This window comes from Schistocerca piceifrons, chromosome 2, assembly GCF_021461385.2.
Source record: "Schistocerca piceifrons isolate TAMUIC-IGC-003096 chromosome 2, iqSchPice1.1, whole genome shotgun sequence".
NCBI lineage: Eukaryota > Metazoa > Arthropoda > Insecta > Orthoptera > Acrididae > Schistocerca > Schistocerca piceifrons.
The window spans coordinates 425,025,397-425,048,818 of record NC_060139.1 but is presented as its reverse complement, the minus strand read 5'-3'; the positions used below and the strand labels follow the sequence as shown (position 1 = coordinate 425,048,818).

General features: G+C 42.2%; 1 protein-coding gene across 1 annotated transcript in view; it reads right to left on the bottom strand.

Annotated features, from left to right (window-relative positions):
• Window positions 1-23,422, bottom strand: part of LOC124775442 (Down syndrome cell adhesion molecule-like protein Dscam2) — a 139,940-nt gene that overhangs the window by 7,366 nt on the left and 109,152 nt on the right. The window contains exons 11-13 of the mRNA XM_047250274.1: window positions 22,490-22,614; window positions 21,927-22,352; window positions 11,060-11,298 (exon numbers count right to left, since the gene is read on the bottom strand). Of these exons, the coding sequence (XP_047106230.1) occupies window positions 11,060-11,298; window positions 21,927-22,352; window positions 22,490-22,614 (790 nt within the window). The remainder of the gene's footprint in view (window positions 1-11,059; window positions 11,299-21,926; window positions 22,353-22,489; window positions 22,615-23,422) is intronic.

Below are 23,422 nucleotides of genomic sequence, written 5' to 3'. Positions count from 1 at the left end.
TCAACAGCACTTTCGGAAATCAGATTTTTTTATAACAGATGTACGATTTAAATAACTAAAAACGCATTTAAATGTAAAATAATTTCAAAAACAATACTGGAAACCAGAGGCAGTACAGAAAAACCTCAAGGAGGGGGCGCTACCTTTACTTTTTCCGTAATAAAAAATAATCAAGTCACATGCAAAGTTTACGAAAGTTTTATTTAAACTTATTATACAAATATACAAGACATTGCCATCTTATGATATAAAAAAATTACAGTTGTGGTTCTCTTCCTTAAATGATGAATTCTATGCTCCTATTATTCCCGGAAAATTGGTTAATTACATCCTCAATAGGATAATCAATGTCAGGGTGAGTGTTCAGCAGAGCCAAAATCATTGTCGACCTCAGCCATGTCTTTGTACGCCGCAATGTTGAAAAATTTCTTTCTAGTGTAGCAATAGATGCAGGCAGACAAGCAAATATTTTGTACAGACAACGCTTGCATAACAGAATCACGATCATTAAGGGCGTTTATGCTCGTTTGCTTGTAGTGAAGAATATCTCCCATTAGTCTCTTTTTAACCACAAAGACTGAATCTTCTTCTAAGAACGGTAGTTCAGTTAAGCATTGATTCAATTTATGTACCAGATCACTACCGTCAAGTTTCAGTAGTTGTGAAGGCAAAAGCATGTTGAATTTTAAATGATAAATGTTTTCTTCGGCAAAATGTTATATCGTGTCAGTCGTAACATGGTCCAGTGTTGGAATAAAAACACTTCTTTTCCAAATGTCATAGCACCAGTGCCAGACAGAATAACGTATCGAGATCGCTAGAATGGCCGCGACGTTTCTCGTAGGAATGTGTTAGCTCTCTATCTGCCAGACAGAAACGTATAAAATACGGTGACGCGGTCGCGCGTGCTACATAGGAAAGTACAACTACACGATAACTCGATTCGGTCGAGTCGACTGACGAAAGAAGCGAACGAATAGCGTGCGGGTGGCAAAGCGAGCGGCCACTCAAAGGGTGGGCGCTCCCCGCTCGCCAACCATTTGTATCCGCCACTGCTGGAAATACGGGACAGCTTATAACAGTTATCTGTGGATGTATAGTTAGTTCTCCTTAGGTTCACGTAGCTGCTAGTGACCATTTCATCATAATGAGATGCAAATAACACAATAATTAGGCCTATTAGACTGGCATAAATAAATTCAACATAGTGTTTTATTCGTAGAAAAGTCAATACGTTACCTATGAGAGATGTTACCCAAAAGTTGCTTATAAAAAACTATCCAGTTCGCACATTTCAACAGTTCAATGATAACAGCTCGTAATTACGATTTACATAAATCTTTATAAGTGTAACTGTAGCAATAATGTGTACTGTAGATGCATTTTTGTGAGTTTTGAAACGACTGCTGGAAGGGCATTTAAGAGCGGCGGCCATATTGACTAGGGAGCAGTCAGTCCAAAGTAGGGATAGGCTGTTAATTAGCCTTTTAGATTGTATAAATGAATCGATTAATCGTATCGATTAATTGAATCATAATAATCGAATATTAGATTAATTGTTGCGTTACGTATTTATTTTTAGATCTACAAAGAATTATCCTAAAATTATTTTTTTATGATATGAAGGTACGAGCCAGAAAAAATAAATGGACTTATATTCCTCCTTTTGTAACTAACAATACGTGCTCAGTTACATGAAATAAATAGTTACTATTTTTATGTGTGGCAGAATTATAAGGGTGTGTTATTAATTAATGGCGTAAACTCATACAGTAGAAAGTGCACGACACTAGAAGCAAAAAAGTCTTATTAAACATAGGTCTGAACCATTTGCAAGATAACTGCGACGTTGTGGTTACCAGCCATGGCTGACGTGATTCTGTGTAAACGCCGCGTGCCGGTCCGGAGTGTGGTCTTTGTTTACATTTTCGAGACGTGGAGTTATGAACAAACTGGATACGACGGCAAAGTACACAGTCAGGCTGCCACTCACGTCAGTTGTTTGCGGAGCGTCAGTTATGTTGTACGAGTGTTGGTGATAATGCGAAAATATTAGAGTAACAAGGAGTATGCGGATGTGCACTTCATTACTCGTATGGTAGGGCTAACAGGTATTGTACGGAGGCAGCACACTTTTTCCAAGACGCATATCATGCCCGAAGGCACCCGAGAGTCGAGCGACTGCAAGGGCGCTCAACGCCTCCGAGATGCACATGGCTGTGGGTAGATCTGTACGTATTACGCCTATGCTTAATGATGTTGTGCTGGAAAGAGTCGGACACTCGCCAGGTTTCTACAGGCAGATATGACACAAATTCCTGGAATGAGCCACAGTAGTGTTTGTAGAATATTACGAGGGTTGAATCAAAAGTAATGCCTCCACCTTCGTTAATTGGGTTTGGATGGGAATATTTTAGTAAATCGAACGCAGAAATAATCCTTAGAATGTGATCTTCAATTACCAATATTCACTTTTCCACATAATAACCAGCCAATTGGATACATTTCTGCAAACGAGGGCCGGCCGGGGTGACCGAGCGGTTCTAAGCGCTACGGTCGCAGGTTCGAATCCTGCCTCGGTCATGGGTGTGTGTGATGTCCTTAGGTTAGTTGGGTTTAAGTAGTTCTAAGTTCTAGGGGACTGATGACCTCAGAAGTTAAGTCCCATAGTGCTCAGGGCCATTTGAACCATTTTGCAAACGAGGAACAAGTTTTCTGAAGCCGTCACGGAAGAAGTCAACACTCTGTTCCCACAACCGCGGTCTCACAGTTCTCTCAACGTCTTCATCAGAAGCATAATGATGTCCTCGCAGATCGTCTTTCATTATCGGGAGCAGATGGAAGTCAGACGGTGCTAAATCTGGACTGTATGGAGGATGCTGTACAGTGGTGAGATTCAGTCTCTGAAGTTCTGCTGTGGTGGCACGTGAAGTGTGTGGTTTGGCACTGTCATGCTGCAGTAAAACATTTCCCTTTTCCTTTCAGACCCTTGTTAGCCGTCGTTTCCGAGTTCGCAGCGTTGTGATGTAACGCTCTGCATTTATTGTTCTCCCATGATCAAGGAAATCAACATGGATAACGCCATATGCATTCCAGAACACTGTGGCCTGATTTTTCCAGCTGAGGGCTGCAGACCAGAAATCAAGAAAAAAGTTATTTTAACCAGCTATTGGCCAAAAGCAATGATCATACCATAGTTGCAATTCTTTTACACCCACTTTCTCACTCTTGCTTGCTGTGACGTAAATTTTCGCTTGCAAGATAACGCACGCGAGAAAGAATAGTAGAGGGCTGAGCACTTCCAGCATCTCACAGCACAATAAACAACTTTCCAGCCAATTTATCATCCAGATTAACAGTCGGCATAATTGTATACGAATGCGTTACTGCATTGATATTAGCTGATATTGATACAACTCTCGTGATACCTCTAATTTCCAGGGTTCCTTTCATATGCATTTCCTCTTCAAATCCCGACTGGTCGAAGTTGAAAAAGATTCCTTACTGAACCATGATATAAGTTTATCTTATCTACAGATTTTCGGGCCGATTCCGCAGTTTACTGTGCATCGTCAATTGACGATTTGTTTGAAATTTCATAATCTTACGCATTTCAATTCTTTAGCACTGTTTGAAGTTATGCAACCACCCACTTCTTCCTTGAAACAACTATGATCTATGTCGCGCGAGTGTGATATGTATAACGTGATAGATCACTATCGTGCACATCCTGTAAACTGTATGGAGTATACCTGAAATGCGTGAACACCATTTCTATAACAAGTGCGACTTGTCCTCGCTTGAATATCAGAAGTTTTTCTTATGCACTACACGATCATATTGCTCCACACTTATTCGAAATATTTTCATAACTGTTTCTTTGCTATTTTGCGACGATCTTTCATGTGCATTATTTTGTTTTTGTACCCATTCCTTGGAAAACTATTTATGATAATGTTTGGTTTGTAGGGCGCTCAACTGCGCGGTTATCAGCGCCCGTACAAATTCGCAACCTTTGCTCAGTTCAATCTCGCCACTTTCATTAATGATGATGAGGACAAAACAAACACCCAGTCATCTCGAGGCAGGTGAAAATCCCTGACCCCGCCGGGAATGAACACGGGACCCCATGCTCGGGAAGCGAGAACGCGACCGCGAGACCACAAGCTGCGAACTTGGGCAATTATTGTCCTATTGCCCTTTATTATGTGTCACTGGAGACGGGATATGTGGCTCTTTGCCCGACAAGGATAATGAACTACGTTGCTCGACATTTGTTCCCATGTCACTTTTGCTTGTTTAGCACGTATGATCATCATTGTACTCCTCATGTACATTGTCTGCATAGTCGACCGTTTGCAACACCACACATTCCACTGACTCACCTTGCTAATGCTTCACCTGCCACTCCTTTCTCATTTTGTTAAATCCTTGGGCTCCTCTCTGACGAAATGTCAACTTCGGCAACTGTTATTGCTTTGTTTTTTGTTGCCTTTGCTCTGCTTTGTATCAACACGGTAGCACTGTTGTCGATCAAGCAGTTCGACTAAGCTCCGTAGCCTCTTTCTGTGCTCACCATTGGATACCTCCAGCCGCGTCTCGTGTTGCCATTAGCAGTCAATATTGTGTTTGTTCGGTAGACAAAATATGGGGCGTCGAATGCCGTAAACATCATAGATCTTCTATGACCTCGCACTCAAGAGGTTCCTTGCCAGCACTGGTCTATAACTATGATCTTTTGTGGCAGTGTAAATAAAATAAAAAGCATTTATCACACAAAAGAGTGCAGTTACAATATTGTATTAAGTTGATAAAGGGATATTTTGCAGCAGTGCCTTCAGATACATAGGGATTCTTATATTTCTGTGTCATTTCACGTACTGCCTAATGGAATATGAAATTTATAAGAAAGACTGAACTGTAGAATTCACTACTAAAATATTAAAATCCAAACATTCCAGATGCACTATGAATCCCTATCTATCGTTCAGAATGGAACTTAATGTTCTGGAGGAATAGTTTATGAAAGGTCGTTTACAGACTTCTGGCAGGAATTGAAAATCGCTTTAGGCTATGAACAAAGTGAATGAGACTTCATTGGCCACTCCTATGATTCAGTAGAACGTGTGGACTTCAAAACGCGTCGAAGAATGTGAAAATATTATTTATACCACGCGCAATTAGTCTGTTACACAACTGAAATAGTTTACTTGCCTTCATGAAATTCTTCTTCAGGATAGTGTACGTAGATTCGGGTATTACTTCCCTCAATGCTTGTTTGGACATTTCTGTCGAAAATTATACGAAAATCTTCGTAGCTTCTCCCTGTTTTCTGGAATCCCAAAGTTGCTATGTGGTGAAATTACTCTCGTTCGAGCATTTTGGCCATGTTATATGAAAAGCTTCAAGCGTCAATGAATATTTACATGTATCCATGCCAATTTACAATCAATGTCGCGGTCTTTGGGCTCACTGTGTCATTCTCGAAGTAAATCAACACCTCTTGTGAGTACTGCCATCGCTTGAGGATACACTGTGTCGAACATTAACAGCGTTGTTTGCGCCTCTGACAATTCGCTAACGTTTCTTAATGGCTAGGTGCGATCACAGACCACAGTAGAAATTCTGCGCTATGTTTTAGTATGCTGAACTGAACTATCCTTTATGAAAGTGTAACCGCTTGCGTCTGAAAGTTTTTTTGTGGGCCGATAGAAAGCTGGCCAGCAGTAGACTGAAATTGTCTCGTGTGGACGCACAGGATTTCGTCGATTTATTGCACGCGCGGATATGGTCGCAGACAGACCCTTGCTTATAGACCGGCGTTGTGAGTCACTAATGCTAGATAACTGATGATGGGACAATACACAACAGGCTTCAAAACAAAAAGGTGAAGTAGTTAATCGTAAGGATAATCTATTATGTAAAATTATTTATCTTGAAAGAAAAATCGGTATATCCGTAATCGATTGAGAGAGTAGTAACGATTAATTGATTAACTGCAATACATAGGTCATCCCTAGTTGAACGAGCTTGTCGAAGCAAGGCCTATGTAGATGTGTGGCGAGCTAGTCGTGACGAGATGTAAAGTGAAATTATCCATGTAACAACGCTATGAACTTGTGAAATTTCTACACGAGTTTGTGGAGATAGCCAAGTCTTTCACAGTCGATTTTGTGGCCTTTAACTCTGACAGCAGCGTGACGTTAAAGACTTGTAAAATCTCTGTTTATCCACAGCAGATTTTTTCCAATTTTTTGAACATCAGTCTAGAGTTCAGAAATTAGTGAATCCTTTATCGGGCTTGTTGATCAATCTGTCATTGCCCTCGTAACAGTTATACAAGCGTGGAAAAAACATTTTTAACTGCTAAACGGTACGGACACAGTGTTTAGGGCGTTTTTATTTCGACAGTCGCATCCTGCCTGTAGTTATCTGGAAGTTGGCAGCACAGAAATCGGACAATGCGGGTATGTGTCCATCTCCTACATATCAACACAACCATTGAACGTTATAAATCAGTCACATTATTTATTAAGCCATTGTACATAAAGAGTACACACACACACACACACACACACACACACACACACACACACACACACACACACACGCACGCACACACACACACACACACACACACACACATACACACAGAGAGAGAGAGAGAGAGAGAGAGAGAGAGAGAGAGAGAGAGAGAGTTTGGTTGCAACTTTTAACTCTGAGTCTCAACGCTCAACGTTAACTTGTCACAGCCGATTTTAACATGCTTAACGTACACACATGACTGTGGAAGTGATGATGTTTCAGGTGAATTGCAGATATGACATAAGCCACTGTTTGACCATATGGCATTCTCGTTGTTGTTGTTGTTGTGGTCTTCAGTCCTGAGACTGGTTTGATGCAGCTCTCCATGCTACTCTATCCTGTGCAAGCTTCTTCATCTCCCAGTACCTACTGCAGCCTACATCCTTCTGAATCTGCTTAGTGTATTCATCTCTTGGTCTCCCTCTACGATTTTTACCCTCCACGCTGCGCTCCAATACTAAATTGGTGATCCCTCAATGTCTCAGAACATGTTCTACCAACCGATCCCTTCTTCTAGTCAAGTTGTGCCACAAGCTCCTCTTCTCCCCAATTCTATTCAATACCTCCACATTAGTTATGTGATCTACCCATCTAATCTTCAGCATTCTTCTGTAGCACCACATTTCGAAAGCTTCTATTCTCTTCTTGTCCAAACTATTTATCATCCACGATTCACTTCCATACATGGCTACACTCCATACAAATACTTTCAGAAATGACTTCCTGACACTTAAATCTATACTCGATGTTAACAAATTTTTATTCTTCAGAAACGCTTTCCTTGACATTGCCAGTCTACATTGTATATCCTCTCTACTTCGACCATCATAGGGTATTTTGCTCCCCAAATAGCATAACTCCTTTACTACTTTAAGTGTCTCATTTCCTAATCTAATTCCCTCAGCATCACCTGATTTAATTCGACTACATTCAATTATCCTCGTTTTGCTTTTGTTGATGTTCATCTTATATCCCCCTTTCAAGACACTGTCCATTCCGTTCAACTGCTCTTCCAAGTCCTTTGCTGTTTCTGACAGAATTACAATGTCATCAGAAAACCTCAAAGTTTTTATTTCTTCTCCATGGATTTTAATACCTACTCCGAACTTTTCTTTTGTTTCCTTTATTGCTTGCTCAATATACAGATTGAATAACATCGGGGATAGGCTACAACCCTGTCTCACTCCCTTCCCAACCACTGCTTCCCTTTCATGCCCCTCGACTCTTATAACTGCCATCTGGTTTCTGTACAAATTGTAAATAGCCTTTCGCTCCCCGTATTTTACCCCTGCCACCTTCAGAATTTGAACGAGAATATTCCAATCAACATTGTCAAAAATCTTTCTCTAAGTCTACAAAATCTAGAAACGTAGTTTTGCCTTTCCTTAATCTTTCTTCTAAGATAAGTCGTAGCGTCAGTATTGCCTCACGTGTTCCAACATTTCTACGGAATCCAAACTGATCTTCCCCGAGGTCGGCTTCTATCAGTTTTTCCAGTCGTCTGTAAAGAATTCGCGTTAGTATTTTGCAGCTGTGACTTATTAAACTGATAGTTCGGTAATTTTCACATCTGTCAAAACTTGCTTTCTTTGGGATTGGGATTATTATATTCTTCTTGAAGTCTGAGGGTATTTCGCCTGTCTCATACATTTCGCTCACCAGATGGTAGAGTTTTGTCAGGACTGGCTCTCCCAAGGCTGTCAGTAGTTCTAATGGAATGTTGTCTCCTCCGGGGTCTTGTTTCGACTCAGGTCTTTCAGTGCTCTGTCAAACTCTTTACGCAGTATCTTATCTCCCATTTCATCTTCATCTACATCCTCTTCCATTTCCATAATATTGTCCTCAAGTACGTAGCCCTTGTATAGACGCTCTATATACTCCTTCCACCTTTCTGCTTTCCCTTCTTTGGTTAGAACTGGGTTTCCATCTGAGCTCTTGGTATTCATGCAAGTGGTTCTCTTTTCTCCAAAGGTCTCTTTAATTTTCCTTTAAGCAGTATCTATTTTACCCCTACTGAGATAAGCCTCTACATCCTTACATTTGTCCTCTAGCCATCCCTGCTTAGCCAGTTTGCCCTTCCTGACGATCTCATTTTTGAGACATCTGTATTCCTTTTTGCCTGCTTCATTTACTGCATTTTTATATTTTCTCCTTTCATCAATTAAATTCAATATTTCTTCTGTTACCCAAGGGTTTCTACTAATCCTCATCTTTTTACCTATTTGATCCTCTGCTGCCTTCACTATTTCATCCCTCAAAGCTACCCATTCTACTTCTTCTGTATTTCTTTCCCCCATTCCTGTCAATTGTTCCCTTATGCTCTCCCTGAAACTCTGTACAACCTCTGGTTTAGTCAGTTTATCCAGGCCCCATCTCGTTAAATTCCCACCTTTTTGCAGTTTCTTCTGCTTTAATCTACAGTTCATAACTAATAAATTGTGGTGAGAATCCACATCTGCCCCTGGAAATGTATTACAATTTAAAACCTGGTTCCTAAATCTCTGTCTTACCATGATATAATCTATCTGATACCTTTTAGTATCTCCAGGGTTCTTCCATGTATACAACGTTCTTTCATGATTCTTGAACCAAGTGTTAGCTATGATTAAGTTATGCTCTGCGCAAAATTCTACCAGACGGCTTCCTCTTTCATTTCTTACCCCCAATCTATATTCACCTACTATGTTTCCTTCTCCCCCTTTTCCTACTACCGAATTCCAGTCACCCATGACTATTAAATTTTCGTCTCCCTTCACTACCTGAATAATTTCTTTTATCTCATCATACATTTCATCAATTTCTTCATCATCTGCAGAGCTAGTTGGCATATAAACTTGAACTACTGTAGTAGGCGTGGGCTTTGTGTTTATCTTGGCCACAATAATGCGTTCACTATGCTGTTTGTAGTAGCTTACCCGCACTCCTATTTTTTTATTCATTATTAAACCTACACCTGCATTACCCCTATTTGCTTTTGTATTTATAAACCTGTATTTAGCTGACCAAAAGTCTTGTTCCTCCTGCCACCGAACTTTACTAATTCCCACTATATCTAACTTTAACCTATCCATTTCCCTTTTTAAATTTTCTAACCTACATGCCCGATTAAGGGATCTGACATTCCACGCTCCGATCCGTAGAACGCCAGTTTTCTTTCTCCTGATAACTACGTCCTCTTGAGTAGTCCCCGCCTGGAGATCCGAATGGGGGACTATTTTACCTCCGGAATATTTTACCCTAGAGGACGCTATCATCATTTAATCATACAGTAAAGCTGCATGACCTCGGGAAAAATTACGGCTGTAGTTTCCTCTTGCTTTCAGCCGTTCGCAGTACCAGAACAGCAAGGCCATTTTGGTTAATGTTACAAGGCCAGATCAGTCAATCATCCAGACTGTTGCCCCTGCAACTACTGAAAAGGTTGCTGCCCCTCTTCAGGAACTACACGTTTGTCTGGCCTCTCAACAGATACCCCTCCGTTGTGGTTGCACCTACGGTATGGCTATCTGTATCGTTGAGGCACGCAAGCCTCCCCACCAACGGCAAGGTCCATGGTTCTTGGGGGGGGGGGGGGGCATTCTCGTTATTGACCGAAAATTCTGTACTTAAACTTGCATTTTGTGGCTGTGAAACAGATAACTTATTATAGAGTTCAGTTCGGATTCTGAGAATGCCTGGTGTAGGTGACAATGGTAATGGGTGTAAATAAATAAATGAGAATGCATATATGTGTGTACTGTGCACGTGCACACAGGCACCTGTGTGTCTGTGTGTGTACCAGAGTATTCCTAGAATACGTGTAATAATTCCAACCAGTCTATCTGCAAGAGATTACTGATGGGTAACACACTCCTAGTACCCCTAGGGATGGAGCACTTGGAACAGTTTCCACTGAAGTTGTTTCTCACATGACTTACTATCTGTAAGGAAGAAGTGTGAGAGTGAGAGATTCCTATCTTTCCTAATACAGAAGATGGGTTTGGGGAGAGTATGATGAGTAAAAATAACCGCAACTCTGGAGTGCATGGAATAATTTCAGCTGAGATGGGTACACATTTGACATAGTATTGGAAACATCTCTCGTGGAGTAATATACCTCCAGTTTTCCAGAGGATAGCATGAGACTGCCAGACTTTATAATCAGATGTTTTAGGATGTTGTTAGACTCTTTCCAGAGCTATGCTGTAAAGTACTCACACCTACAAGGAGTTTTGTTCGACCAAGAATTTATTTATTTTAGCTCGTGGGGAGGAACTAAAAATGTTGTTTATTTGACGTTTTTCGTTGTATGAAATAATACAATACGGCACATTCTTAAATGCTATCACTTTATACGTTGAGTACTGTAGGTTACTTTGAAAACCACGCAATTAAAACTGATTTTATGCTATAGACATATTTGAATTCTTTTGCTGTCTAAAAGAAGACCGAGATAGCCCGAGTACGACAGCAGTAATGTGCATATTGTATTTACCTTCCAACTGACAAGCAGAGCCTCTGAATTCCTGACTTTGATTTTCACATCGCGGGGCGGTCCTCCTGGAACTTCTTCTGACGTGGTTACAGAAACGACGTCGCTCGCATTAGACGTACCGACAGAATTCTCTGCAACTACTCGCAGCTGGTAGCTGTGGGCAGGGTGGAGGCCGGTGATGTGGGCCTTGGTCTGATCGCCGCTCACACTCACTCGTCGGACGTCCTTTAACCACGAACCTGGTAAGTGACAAACAAAGAGTGTACAGAGAGATGAATTACGTTCACACATTACAGATGTCTGTTGCTCTGACACGGATAATCTTAGGCTTCGTCTTACCCGCTTGCTTACCGTCTTGAACAAACGCCGCTCTTTTCCTTTCAAAGGAGGTGTCAAAGAGTAATGTCTCACGGAGGAATTATGGAAGTTTAAAGTTTAACACCTCGTCGACGACAAGCTCATTAAGGACGCCACACAAGCTCGGATTTGGGAAGAATGGTGAAAGCGATGGCCAGCGCACTTTCGAGGGAACCGTCCCAGAATTCGCCCTATGCAACTTATGGAAATCACGGAGAAACATGGAAGGAACAAATAATGCTGGCCCCAATAGCAAGGCTGATGTGGTACGGAACGTAAAGAGCAACTGGAGAAACTATAGAATCCAATAATACTAAAACATATGTGTCTTTCTCACTCCACAGTGAAGAGAACATGTGTGTAATGACACAAAAAAACCTATAACTTGACTGTGCTCTGAGAATCAGCGACCTGAACACAATTGAGTATAATCGTAGTAGAAGTATTGTATCAATATCACACTTCCCTGAAAAACTTTAAGGACGACGAGGGCCGGCCGCCGTGGCCGAGCGGATCTAGGCGCTTCTGTTCGGAACCACGCGGCTGCTACGGGCAGGGATGTGAGTTGATGTCCTTAGGTTAGTTAGGTTTAAGTAGTTCTAAGTCTAGGGGACTGATGACCTCAGATGTTAAGTCCCATAGTGCTTAGAACCATTTGAACCATTTTTGGACGACATAGATAATGTAACATAATATGATAACAAGTCTGTGGAAATGAATGAAAGTGTGGGAGCGTGTTGCCAGAGATATCCCGATCGTGCACAGAAAGCTGGACGTCATGCGGCATGAGATCAGCACGACTAACCACAGAGTCAAATGGGGCTGCGCCGCAACACGAGGCAGTTTAAGGAATGGGAAAAGACAGTGATTGTCAATCAGTTATGGTGCACTGTGCTTATGTTCTTTATTAAAAAAAAAAAATTGCTCTGAGCACTATGGGACTTAACATCTATGGTCTTCAGTCCCCTAGAACTTCTTAAACCTAACTAACCTAAGGACATCACACAACACCCAGTCATCACGAGGCAGAGAAAATCCCTGACCCCGCCGACAATCGAACCCGGGAACCCGGGCGCGGGAAGCGAGAAGGCCACCGCACGACCACGAGCTGCGGACTCTTTTTTACAACATGACCCGGAGACAACATTTCTCACATAGGTAAGGAACACTGGAAAACAAGAAGAAGAACGAAGTGTAACGAGTGTAACCCAGTAGTTTGGTGTTGCCCACAGCATTGTTTCACGTGCATAGGGAGCATTCCGAATCACAGGCACGGCTGTCCGCATTAGAGGAGGTGGTCGACCACTGTCAAATATAGCTGTTGATGGCCGCTACATTGTACAACAGGCAAGAAGAGACCCATATCAAACAGCAGGTGCAATTGCAATGACATTTAACAGGACTGCAAGCCACGCAATCTGACGCTGCTTAGTGTTACGGCGACTGCATGCCCGGCGACGTACATTTTGCGTTCCTTTAAGACACCCTCATATCGGCCGCACCGTTTGCAATTGTGTGAAGAGCCTAGAGACTGTACCAAAGGGAGTGGAACCACGTGCTCTTTTCGGATGAGAGCAGATTTGCACGACGAAATTTTCACTCTGCAGCGGAGTGTGGGCTGATATGAAACTTCCTGGCAGATTAAAACTGTGTGCAATGGTGTGAAGAGCGTAGAGACTGTACCACAGGGAGTGGAACCACGTGCTCTTTTCGGATGAGAGCCGATTTGCAGGATGAAATTTTCACTCTGCAGTGGAGTGTGGGCTGATATGAAACTTCCTGACAGATTAAAACTGTGTGCCGTATCGAGACAGGAACTCGGGACCTTTACCTTTCGCGGGCAAGTGTTCTGCCCTCTGAGCTACCCAAGCACAACTCAACGCCCCGCCCTCATAGCATTAGTTCCGCCAGTACCTCGTCTCCTACCTTCCAAGCTTCACTGAAGCTCTCCTGCGAAACTGACAGAACAAGCACTGCTGAAAGAAAGGATATTGCGGCGACATGGCTTTGCTATAGCTTTGAGGATGTTTCCAGAGTGAAATTTTCACTCTGCAGCAGAATACGCGAGAGCAGATTTAGTCTGAGTAATGATTCAGGACCTACTGTCACGCGGTAATGCCATTCAGGAACATTGTCGAACATATCGTTTTAGTGGTCGACGTGTTATGGAATGGGGAGGCATGGGTGGATTGACCTCCAAATCTCTGAACGCGGTAAACTCACCAGTCAACGCTGTTGTGATATTAAACTCCGTCCCCATGTGCGTCTTCTCAGGGGTGATTTCGACCATGACTTCATTTTACGGATAACAATGCGCGACCACATCAAGATCAAGAAGCCCTGGGAACGAGAGGATATGCGTTTCCCCATCGAGCACGTTTGAGACGAACTGGCGGCACATTGCAGCATGTACAGATGCACCAACGAACGTCCAGCTATTATCAACCGCACAGGCAAAGGGATGTGAAATTCATGCAACCACGGCATAATTGCCTGGAACATTTAATTAATTGTGACTTCTCCGACCTTGAAAGTTTACATTTTGCAGAGGAATGGAAAGCGTTACCACAAGAACTACTTACCAACGTTGTGGCCAGCATGGGAGCATGTTGCGGAGCATGCATTGCCGTCCGTGGTGATCACATCCACATGTCCCGTCTTTTGTAATGTCCAGTTCATCATTAATCGTGGCGTCTTCAGTCTGATTACTGTCTTTGAGTAGAGGTGTTGTTTCTGTTGATCCCATTTCGTATTTGTTTCAGTTACTTTTTGTACTATAGTGTGGCAGTTGTTTCTATCTGCCGTCCAAGTTTCATCGAGCTGTGTTACTTGGCAGCGAAACATCATGTGAAAGTTGCTTTCACCCTTCAGTTTTACACACCATTGTAGTATTTTTAATATATGTTTTAGTGGTAGTAGTTGCTGTGGTAGTAATAGCAATGTGGCCTATTAATCTATCTGTTATAGGGTACATGGTGTCCCACACAACTCTGCCACTTCATATACCGGATGGTTATAATTAAATCTTCCCTATTTAACACGTTAAAATACGGAAACTAATTACCGTACGAGTACCAAACTTGGCAGTATTAACGTCCAGAGTATAGGGTGCATGATTTCAATGCGTCACAGCGCCACCGTCCAGTTCCAATTATAGCTACCAGGTTCCGTGATCAGCCACCGTGATTCATAGTCTCACACACCTGACCAGTCGCAGTGCACTTGTTGACGTTTCAACATGAGCTTGGGTAAAAGGAGCAGCAAAAGGTGAAGCTCTATTATCCGTAGATCACCTCGAATGTGTCTGCAGGTTTCAACATTGCAGCAGTCACAGCTGTGTGAGGTCGGACAGCACGTTGGGAGAGCGGACAAATTTACGCGGCCTTGTTGCGATGACAGACGCGTCGCCCACTAACTCAGCGTGTCTTTGTTCACTGCTAGGTCTCCGCAGACATCCTGCAAGCGCTTACGAATGTCTGGGATGCTCTACCTTTCCGCAAAAGAAACTCAGTGACAGTTCTGCTTGCAGCGCACTTCCGTTTTCAGATATCATTTTGAAGACTACTTACAGCGCCACCACCTATTGGAACTTATGAAACTATAGAGGCTTAAGGGAGAATATTCCACGATGTTCCACAACAAATTCGTCAGCCGAAATTGGCCGAGAAAAAGAGTGTTGCATTACTCTTTGAAGGCCCCTCGTGTGTTATGTCACATTATGTGTAAATATGTCCTATTGTTATTATAACAATGGAAATTGTGATAAAAGAAAAGAAAATGATTAAGTAAAGACTGATGTATAGTTCCACATTAAATAATACCAGTTTAAATGTATCACTGACGTTGCGAAGTACTTACAATGTGGAAGGTACAAAAAGTTGGTGCGCGGGCCCGAAAGCGAATGGCGACAATGACCAGTCTGCAGATGTAGCGAGCGTGATAAATACAAGGCCAGAGATGTGAGCAGTTAATAGTCTGACTACAGCAAATGCAATATGTAGTGATATGCGTTACCTCAGTAAAGGACTGAGCTGTGCTCTGCGATTTTATTTCGCGCTTACAGTTAACTTTTGTTGGTAAAAGTAACTGTGACTTGTACTGTCTTAAAAGTGCTGATATTCTATCACCTGGAGGAAGAAAAATGTTAGAGCGGAGCATTGCGGAGGTTTTCGTATTTAAATATCAATTAACAGCCTCGAATAAATTGCCTACGTGATGTACAGCAAGAGGAGTATGAATGCACATGACAGAACGTCAAGAGGATAACATGCTTATGCATACGTGATTGTTATAACAAGAAGCCACCGTTAAGAGCGACCAGCACGATTGAGCGATCGGTTCGTGGACCACGACCACAGAAAGGTAAGACAGAACCATTAATTGTATGTATAATAGTTTGTAACAGAGTGAGAGAAAACCTTATAGCAAGTTTGAACAATATACATTATGTTGAAATGCTGTTTGTTAATGACTAACAGTCTCTCAGACAAACCTTTCATTTTTCTTACACGTGTGTATATTGTGTAAATAACTTGAGAGACTGCTTAATTAATTTTAAAAGAAATGCTTAATAGTAATGATTCACAGTTAATGCAACAGAGTGCATTTTTAAAGTCGTTCTCTTTACATGCTTTGTATGAAACCGATGTAAATACTGAAGACCTTCAGCAAAGTAGCAGGATAATTTTTGTTCTGAAGTAGTAACGTAAGGAGTAATTATTTCCATGTAACCACTTATCCGAATTATAAATACAGCAATTAATGATTCAGTGAAACTGTAACACGGACAGTGTTTTTTTTTGCATTGGATTATTCTCAGTACTGTAACAATGGTTACTTAAACTTACAGATGTAGTAATGAATGCACACATTACTAACAAGAAATATGACAGTTGCTTAATTCAGTGTCTGAACTTGGAGACGACAGTGTAATAATTAAATGACTACAGTAGAAAAGTGGAAGTACAATGAAACTTTGTTTTTATAGAAATAGTGTTGGTACAATTAAGCAATTCAAAGTTATTAAATGACCGTTGCCTTTGCTTGCACAAAAATAGTGATAGTACTTCACAGTGGACAGGTGAAACTTAGCTGATTCAGTAAATGCATGTTGTCAGCTTTGCAAGTGAGTCCGAACAGGACTTGAAGTCCCAACGATGGGTCTTGCAAGTAGATGCTTTGCTTGTATAGGTTGTTACATTCAAGCTGACTGTTAAATTTAAAGCTTAAACAGCACAGTAATTTCAATTAACATAGCATTAGTTTTACACAGTAATTACAGTCTCTTGTTTTAAGAATACATAATAGCTTTCCGTGTCAGTCGGAGCTTATGCTGTTTTCCACAAAGCATTTGTTACTTTTTATTGATTTTAAATTATTAAAGTGGTCTTCCACAGTAAGATTGTGGCAGACTTTCATGATATTATTAAACTTTCCGGTGTATTGTTTAATGATAAGTACTGGCTTTGTCTTAAATGTGTGTACTATACTGCCACCAAATGTCTTTCTGAAGAAGAAGGAGAGGCAGGTTTGGAAGTGATGTAATTGATTAATGGCCAATTTGCAGTGTATTTTTTTACCTTCGGATACTGATTACTAAAGAATTAGCTGAGTCGCAATCTAGGCGCACTGTAACTATGTAGGAGTGACTGATTAAATACTGAGTGTAGAAGATAGCTCTCGTTTATAAATTCTTATAAATTAAAAATGACTGATCACAGTTCTTTTCTATTATTAAACCGAGTGGGTCTTCAAGACTTCCTTGCAAATGCGACCGTGTATTCAAATTAATAAGAGGAATTAATTAATTAACATAGGTGCACCATACTGATTACTTAACTGAAAAGCAGATGTTATTAAATTATATTCGAAAGTGAGTGCACGGAACGAATGACGGTTGTCAGATTCGTTTTATTAATAATAAGGCTTATCATAACTCACGTAAATTACGTTAGGGTTGTCGCCGCATTGATGGGCAGAAGCTATTCTAAATCTGGATCGTTGGATTTATGGATCTCGGTGAATATGACAAAAGAAGGTAGAACCGTTGTAAGCAGGGCTGCATGCCGTCATTCTTGGTTTGACGAACTCTGAGGCAGTCTGTCGCAAATCGATTGGACCGCTCTGCACCCTTTCTTAATCTCCTAGAAAATGTCTGGGTGTGTTTGGGACAGGGAGTTAAATGTAGCTATAACTATCCTCGAAATGTGGTAACTCCACGCAAGGGCGCCCACACGATAGTTTACAGGCGTCGACTTTGGCCTGAGGCAGCGAGGCGTGCGGATCGCTGCTGACAAAAAAATGGTTCAAATGGCTCTGAGCACTATGGGACTTAACATCTAAGGTCATCAGTCCCCTAGAACTTAGAACTACTTAAACCTAACTAACCTAAGGACATCACACACATCCATGCCCGAGGCAGGATTCGAACCTGCGACCGTAGCAGTCGCGTGGTTCCGGACAGAAGGGCCTAGAACCACTGCTGACACTGTGCACTACGCCTACTGAGCTCGTGAGGAAGTTCTGCGCTGTGGCCGCGGCGGAAAGCAAACTGCTTGCCGTTGTTTTAACAACGAAAGCAAATTGTCGTGCTCTCTGCGCCACAGCGTGGGGAAGAAGGCTGCGCAGAAGAAACCTGCCTCCGTCAAGCACCTATCGGTCGGCAGTTCACTGAGTCTGCCGATCAGGCCAAGAAGATTCGAGAAGTCGAAAACTGTTACCCAATTTGTACGAGAAGTGCAGAGGCGGGTGACAGCACTGTTCGACTTGATAACGAGCTGCACAAAGCACGAGGTGATCTATGAGTCTGTGGATTCAGATTTGATGATCTGCGTGGAGGCAGCAAAAATGGCGATCAAAAGGCGATCAAAAGCACTGTGACTGCCCATATTGCCGACGAACCACTGGTGTGAGAGAAGAAAACTGCTGCAACAAGTATGAAGACTATCAAAGCGCTCCTGAGAGGGCTGCCTTGGTGCTGTGATGAGTCAGCAGTCCGAGAAGGGCTCTTGAGCACAGGGTTCGGTAATGCGGCTGTACGGCTGCAAAACTGAACCGACAGGAGGAGACTACCGTCGTTTGCCGTCGCAGTGCAAACTACGGACGGCCGTAGCGACGTCTTCTCACTGAGGAGGTTGCTGGGATCCCCTGTGACTGCAGAAGCTCATCCGTCCGGAATGGACACTCAGCCCCAGTGCCCCAAGTGCCAGGGTGAGGACTATGTAGCGAAGTTCTGCAGCAACGCAGTGCGTTGCGTTAACTGCTCAGGCGGACAAGACAGCCGCAGATATACTCTGCCTACCTGTGCTCGGAGTGGCATTTTCAAACTAAAGCCGGGCCGAAGGAGGCGTAACGGTCGAGGTCGCACCGACGGAGCGGAGCAGAACACGAAGACGACGACGACGGGTTAAGACCAGCCCTGCAGAGGGACAGCAAGGAGGCAGCTCTTGCCGCCAATAGCGGGGACGACCGCCCGAAGGTGGACGGTTGGGATGGAGATTCCGAGAAGAGCACCGGCGGCGAACTTCGCGCAGCCGTGAAGTTTCAGCGGCCCTTGAAGCGCTACTGGTGGAAGAGAGGGCTCTTGAGCACAGGGTTCGGTAATGCGGCTCTACGGCTTCCTAACCGAACCTTCGCAGCCGCCCTGGCTGCAGTCTTTGCCCAAGGCCTACGATAAGCAGCAGGGGTGCAAACCCCGGCGAACGCTCCTGCACCTACGCAGTAGAGCGTAAGGTTACCTACCCCTGCAACCGTCCCAGCAACACCGCTGGAGGAGGGTGCCAGGAAGACACCTATCGCCGGAACGGCAACGGCAGCGACGCCGAAAGCCACGGGGATAACTAGCGCCAAGGCAGAAGAAACGAAGGCAACATTCATCGCTACAGTGCGAGAGAACGGCCTGCAGCTCTAGGAGAATCAGCAGTGCAGCTCGTCGAGCAAGCAGAACTACCCGAGGATAAACTGCAGAAAAAGTGCGCCATGTGGTAAACAATAGACACCGCACAACAGCGAGCTTTCGACCTACAACTTCAGACCGATGCTGCGCCAAGTCACCAACGACACGGTGCAACAGGAGGCTCAAAGCAGCACACTGTGCTGCCGCGCTGGACTGCTGTCACTATAACGACCTCTGGTCTGCATGATGCCCTTTACTAACAAACCTACCCATGCATGATCTTCGCACGCAGCAAGAAATCCGTTGCTGTTCTTAATACCCGACCTGACCATTGCAGAAGTTTTATTCCTCTTCGCTGTTGCCTTTGCACTGTTTTCCCTCTTCCCTTCAGACCACTACGCTTCGTTCAACTTTCGGCTCAATCTATCTCCAGATGAACGTGTATTAATTGTTAATCACAAGCAGATGTACACAAACGTCGCAGTACCTACAACTTCCGAAGAACTCACTTAGTGAACACTAATCCTTATGCAGAGATTGCAGTAGATCTTTTGTGTTGGAAATCATTCCGGTGTGGGCGTGGAGGGGCTCTAATCCTTTTATTTAAAAGAAAAGTTCGTAGGGGGCAGGCGGGCAGACCTAGGGTATGGAGTATTTTTAATATTCTGGAAGACGAATTGCGATTTGTAATTAGCTACAAACAATCTACGGTTCAAACCTGCAGACCTGCATTATACTGACTTCCAAACCATTTTATTTAAATAAAAACAATTGACTACACCATTTTTTCTTTTTCCTGAGAGCAAGGGGCGGGGGTGTCGCCCATTCCCCTGGGTATGAGCGCCATTGGCTTCAGGGGGTCTAATCATCAGCGCTTGAGCAGGTCATGGCATACCTGCAGAAACTTACGCTTTTCGCTCGCCGAATTGTGGCATTACAAAGGCTAGAGACGAAGTTACACGGTATTAGCGTGATGCCTCTTGAGAATAAAAAATTGTCCGGTGTCCCAATGAAGTGTATCTATCATTCAACTTGAAAGTACATCTTGGCAATTTGATATTCGTATTTAACACAGTGTACACGGCTTTTAGTTTCACTGTAGCCCTTATCATAATGTATGTCTCTCTTCAACAGTTTTCGATTGCTATTCGAAAGTACTCCTCATCCCTTTACCTACTACCTCACTGTTTCAGTATGTTAAAATGGTGATGGAATGTTAAGTAAACTATGATACGAGAGGCACCCTATTATTTGCGTAGAAACATCTACAGTCTTTCTTCTGTCGCTTGTACCTTTGTCCCACAGTTTTCGCAGGGTCGGCATTTTTAAAGTCGGATTTGGCATGGTTAATTTAAACGAGTGGCTGGATGCTCTTCCTGCCACCACCTCACACCCCTGGAACGGAATCAGTGTACCCCAGATGTCTGTGTCTGGTGTAATCCATGAAATAGTGCAAACGTGTTGTAAATGTCTGCGAGTAGTGTAACTGAGGCGGGATGTGGGGACCGGCCCGGTATTCACATAGCAGGATGTGGAAAACCGCCTAAAAACCACATCTAGGCTGGCCAGCACGCCAACCCACTTTGTTAATCCACCGGGATGATTTAATCCGGGGCCGGCGCGCCTACCCGAGTCCGGGAAGCAGCGCATTAGCGCTCTCGGCTAATCTGACAGGGTGCAGAGACATCTCCAATCAATATGGAAGTTTGAGTGAGAATGTGAAGCATCATTGTTCATCACAAACTGATGCGCCATTAATTTCAAGATTATGTTACAGTTGCTCAATTGAAAAGTGAGGATACAAATTACAAATCTCTTTACTGGTTAGTAAGAGAAAATGAAATTATGAATTCGACTTTCGCTAGGAAATCAGACAACAGTGCAAAGGTTGTCGTCTAATTTTCATGGAACGAGAGAAGCAAATTGTAGAGCCATCTTTTTAGAAGCAATAAATAAAAAAACTTAATTTTGTGAATATGTCGTACTAGTAATTAACTGTTCTACAGAAGCTGCTTGTTAGTAGCATTTTATTTTACCATACTAGTATCAGGCGTTGCCCCGTGTCAGCGGTATCTGGATTGCACAAAAGACAATAGCAGTTTCTTATGCATATGAGATTTTTCAGTTCAATGTAAAGTGATGTTCTCTAGCCAAAGCCAATGACAATATTTCGTAAAATTCATGTAATGATATGATCACAAGATTTGTGTTACATATATGTAAACATTATAGACAATTTCTTACGTAATATTTGCAGTTGTCATCGGTAATTCCTAAACTTGCAGAGATTACTTTTGGTATACGTCATAATACAATGGTATTTTTAATTTTTATTTTCTCTGTCAGCAGAACAAAGAAATGCATTGTTACTAAAGAATACTAGCAAGACTTTCGATGTTCTTTTTTAATTTCCTTTTTTAAGATTAGACCGTTCGGTAAAATCAAATACTACCAGCAAACAGCTTCTGTCGAAGAGTTGATTATTGCTATGATATATTTACAATTGCTACAAGCTGCAGGGCACTAAATTTACAAAACACTCTTAATTTTGTGATTTTGACAAATATGTTATGATATCTACGTGGAAAGAGATTGAGAACGCACGATTTTTCTTACCTGAAGTGTTTTTGATCTGGATTATGAAAGTGTGTATCGGGCTGTTTCCATTGTAGGGCATTTCCCAGCTTATATTCAGTGACCTGCTTGAAAAATTAATCAAATGCACATTGACTGGAGGCTCTGGATTTTCTTGCACGATCAGCTGGAATTCCATACGATCACTACCGTACTGGTTACTGGCTAAGCAACCAAACGTCGCAGTGTCGTCCCGTTGAACATGCTTTATTGTCATTTTTGAACGCAGTCCAAAATCTAAATGCTCCTCCTTGATATCTAGTTTAACGTGATTCGGTTGGACTAAGCGGTTTGCTTGAATCCACTGCACTTTTAATGGTTTATCTCCCTCGGCTACACAGTCCAGTATTGCAGTGCTCTCTTTCTTCGCAGTTACATTACGAAATTCTGAGGAAAATCTTGCTGGTACTGAAACAAAAACATCATATTCCAGTTTATAATAGTAATTTGATGATAGTTGCTGGTAACTTTCATCATAACATTCACGCAACAGTAAATCAGTGTAACAGTGAAAAATTAAGAAACTTACTCAAAAATTTACTGACCATGTACGGTGATGTAGATTCCCTTGCTCAAACCAAGCCCGATGCCACTACTAGCTTCACAGACATAGTAACCTTTGTCCTCTAGAAGTACATGCTGTATCCATAGGCTCCCATTCTCAAGAACTCTACAAGAGCAGCAACAACGGAAGTGACATTAATAAACGGACATCATTTTGTGAAACATAATAGACAGGAAACAAAAAGAGAGACGTTTTAGAATACATCAGTAATATATCCCCCAAAGCCATCATTTTTTGCGAATACTGCCAATTTTCAATTATAAGTAATAGTAATTTACATTTTTTAAAAAGTTTATACCTTGAAATCGTACTCAGTGCTCACTGTTGGTTACTAATATGGGAAAATCACCATTGTTACTGAACCCTTTTTCTTCTGGAGGTACAATGTTTATATAGTAGGAGACACTGAAATATCTCTTCAAAGTGGGAAAGGTGCTTTTATATAATATTTCTAGCGTAGAAGATATGCAGTTGTCATTTTTAACATTTTAAACTTTTATGCTGGCTTGACTATCTCTGAAGCAAAACTATTTGACTTTATAGTTTACGCTTGATTTAAAACACTCAAACATATGTCGGCAAACTTTTACCTTCCCAAGTGAGTGTTTGTTCTTGAAAATGTGAATAAAAGAAAGGATTTACTTCCTAATCACTATAAATTTTAGTTCAAATTAACGATTTTGTTTGTTCCTTCCCTCTGTTTTATACTTACTTTTGTTATTCACGTTTGTATTCGCCAAGACCTCTTATTTCTTTTCCCTCTCCTGGGTACCAACGCCTAGCCCTCATTCATACATCACATCCATTCTTATCTTTTGTTCTTCGTGAAATATATCTTGAGTCACTGAATTCTTCTTTTACGCATTTGCCACTCTTCCTGTCTTTTACTTTATGTATTTGTTTGTTCATCACT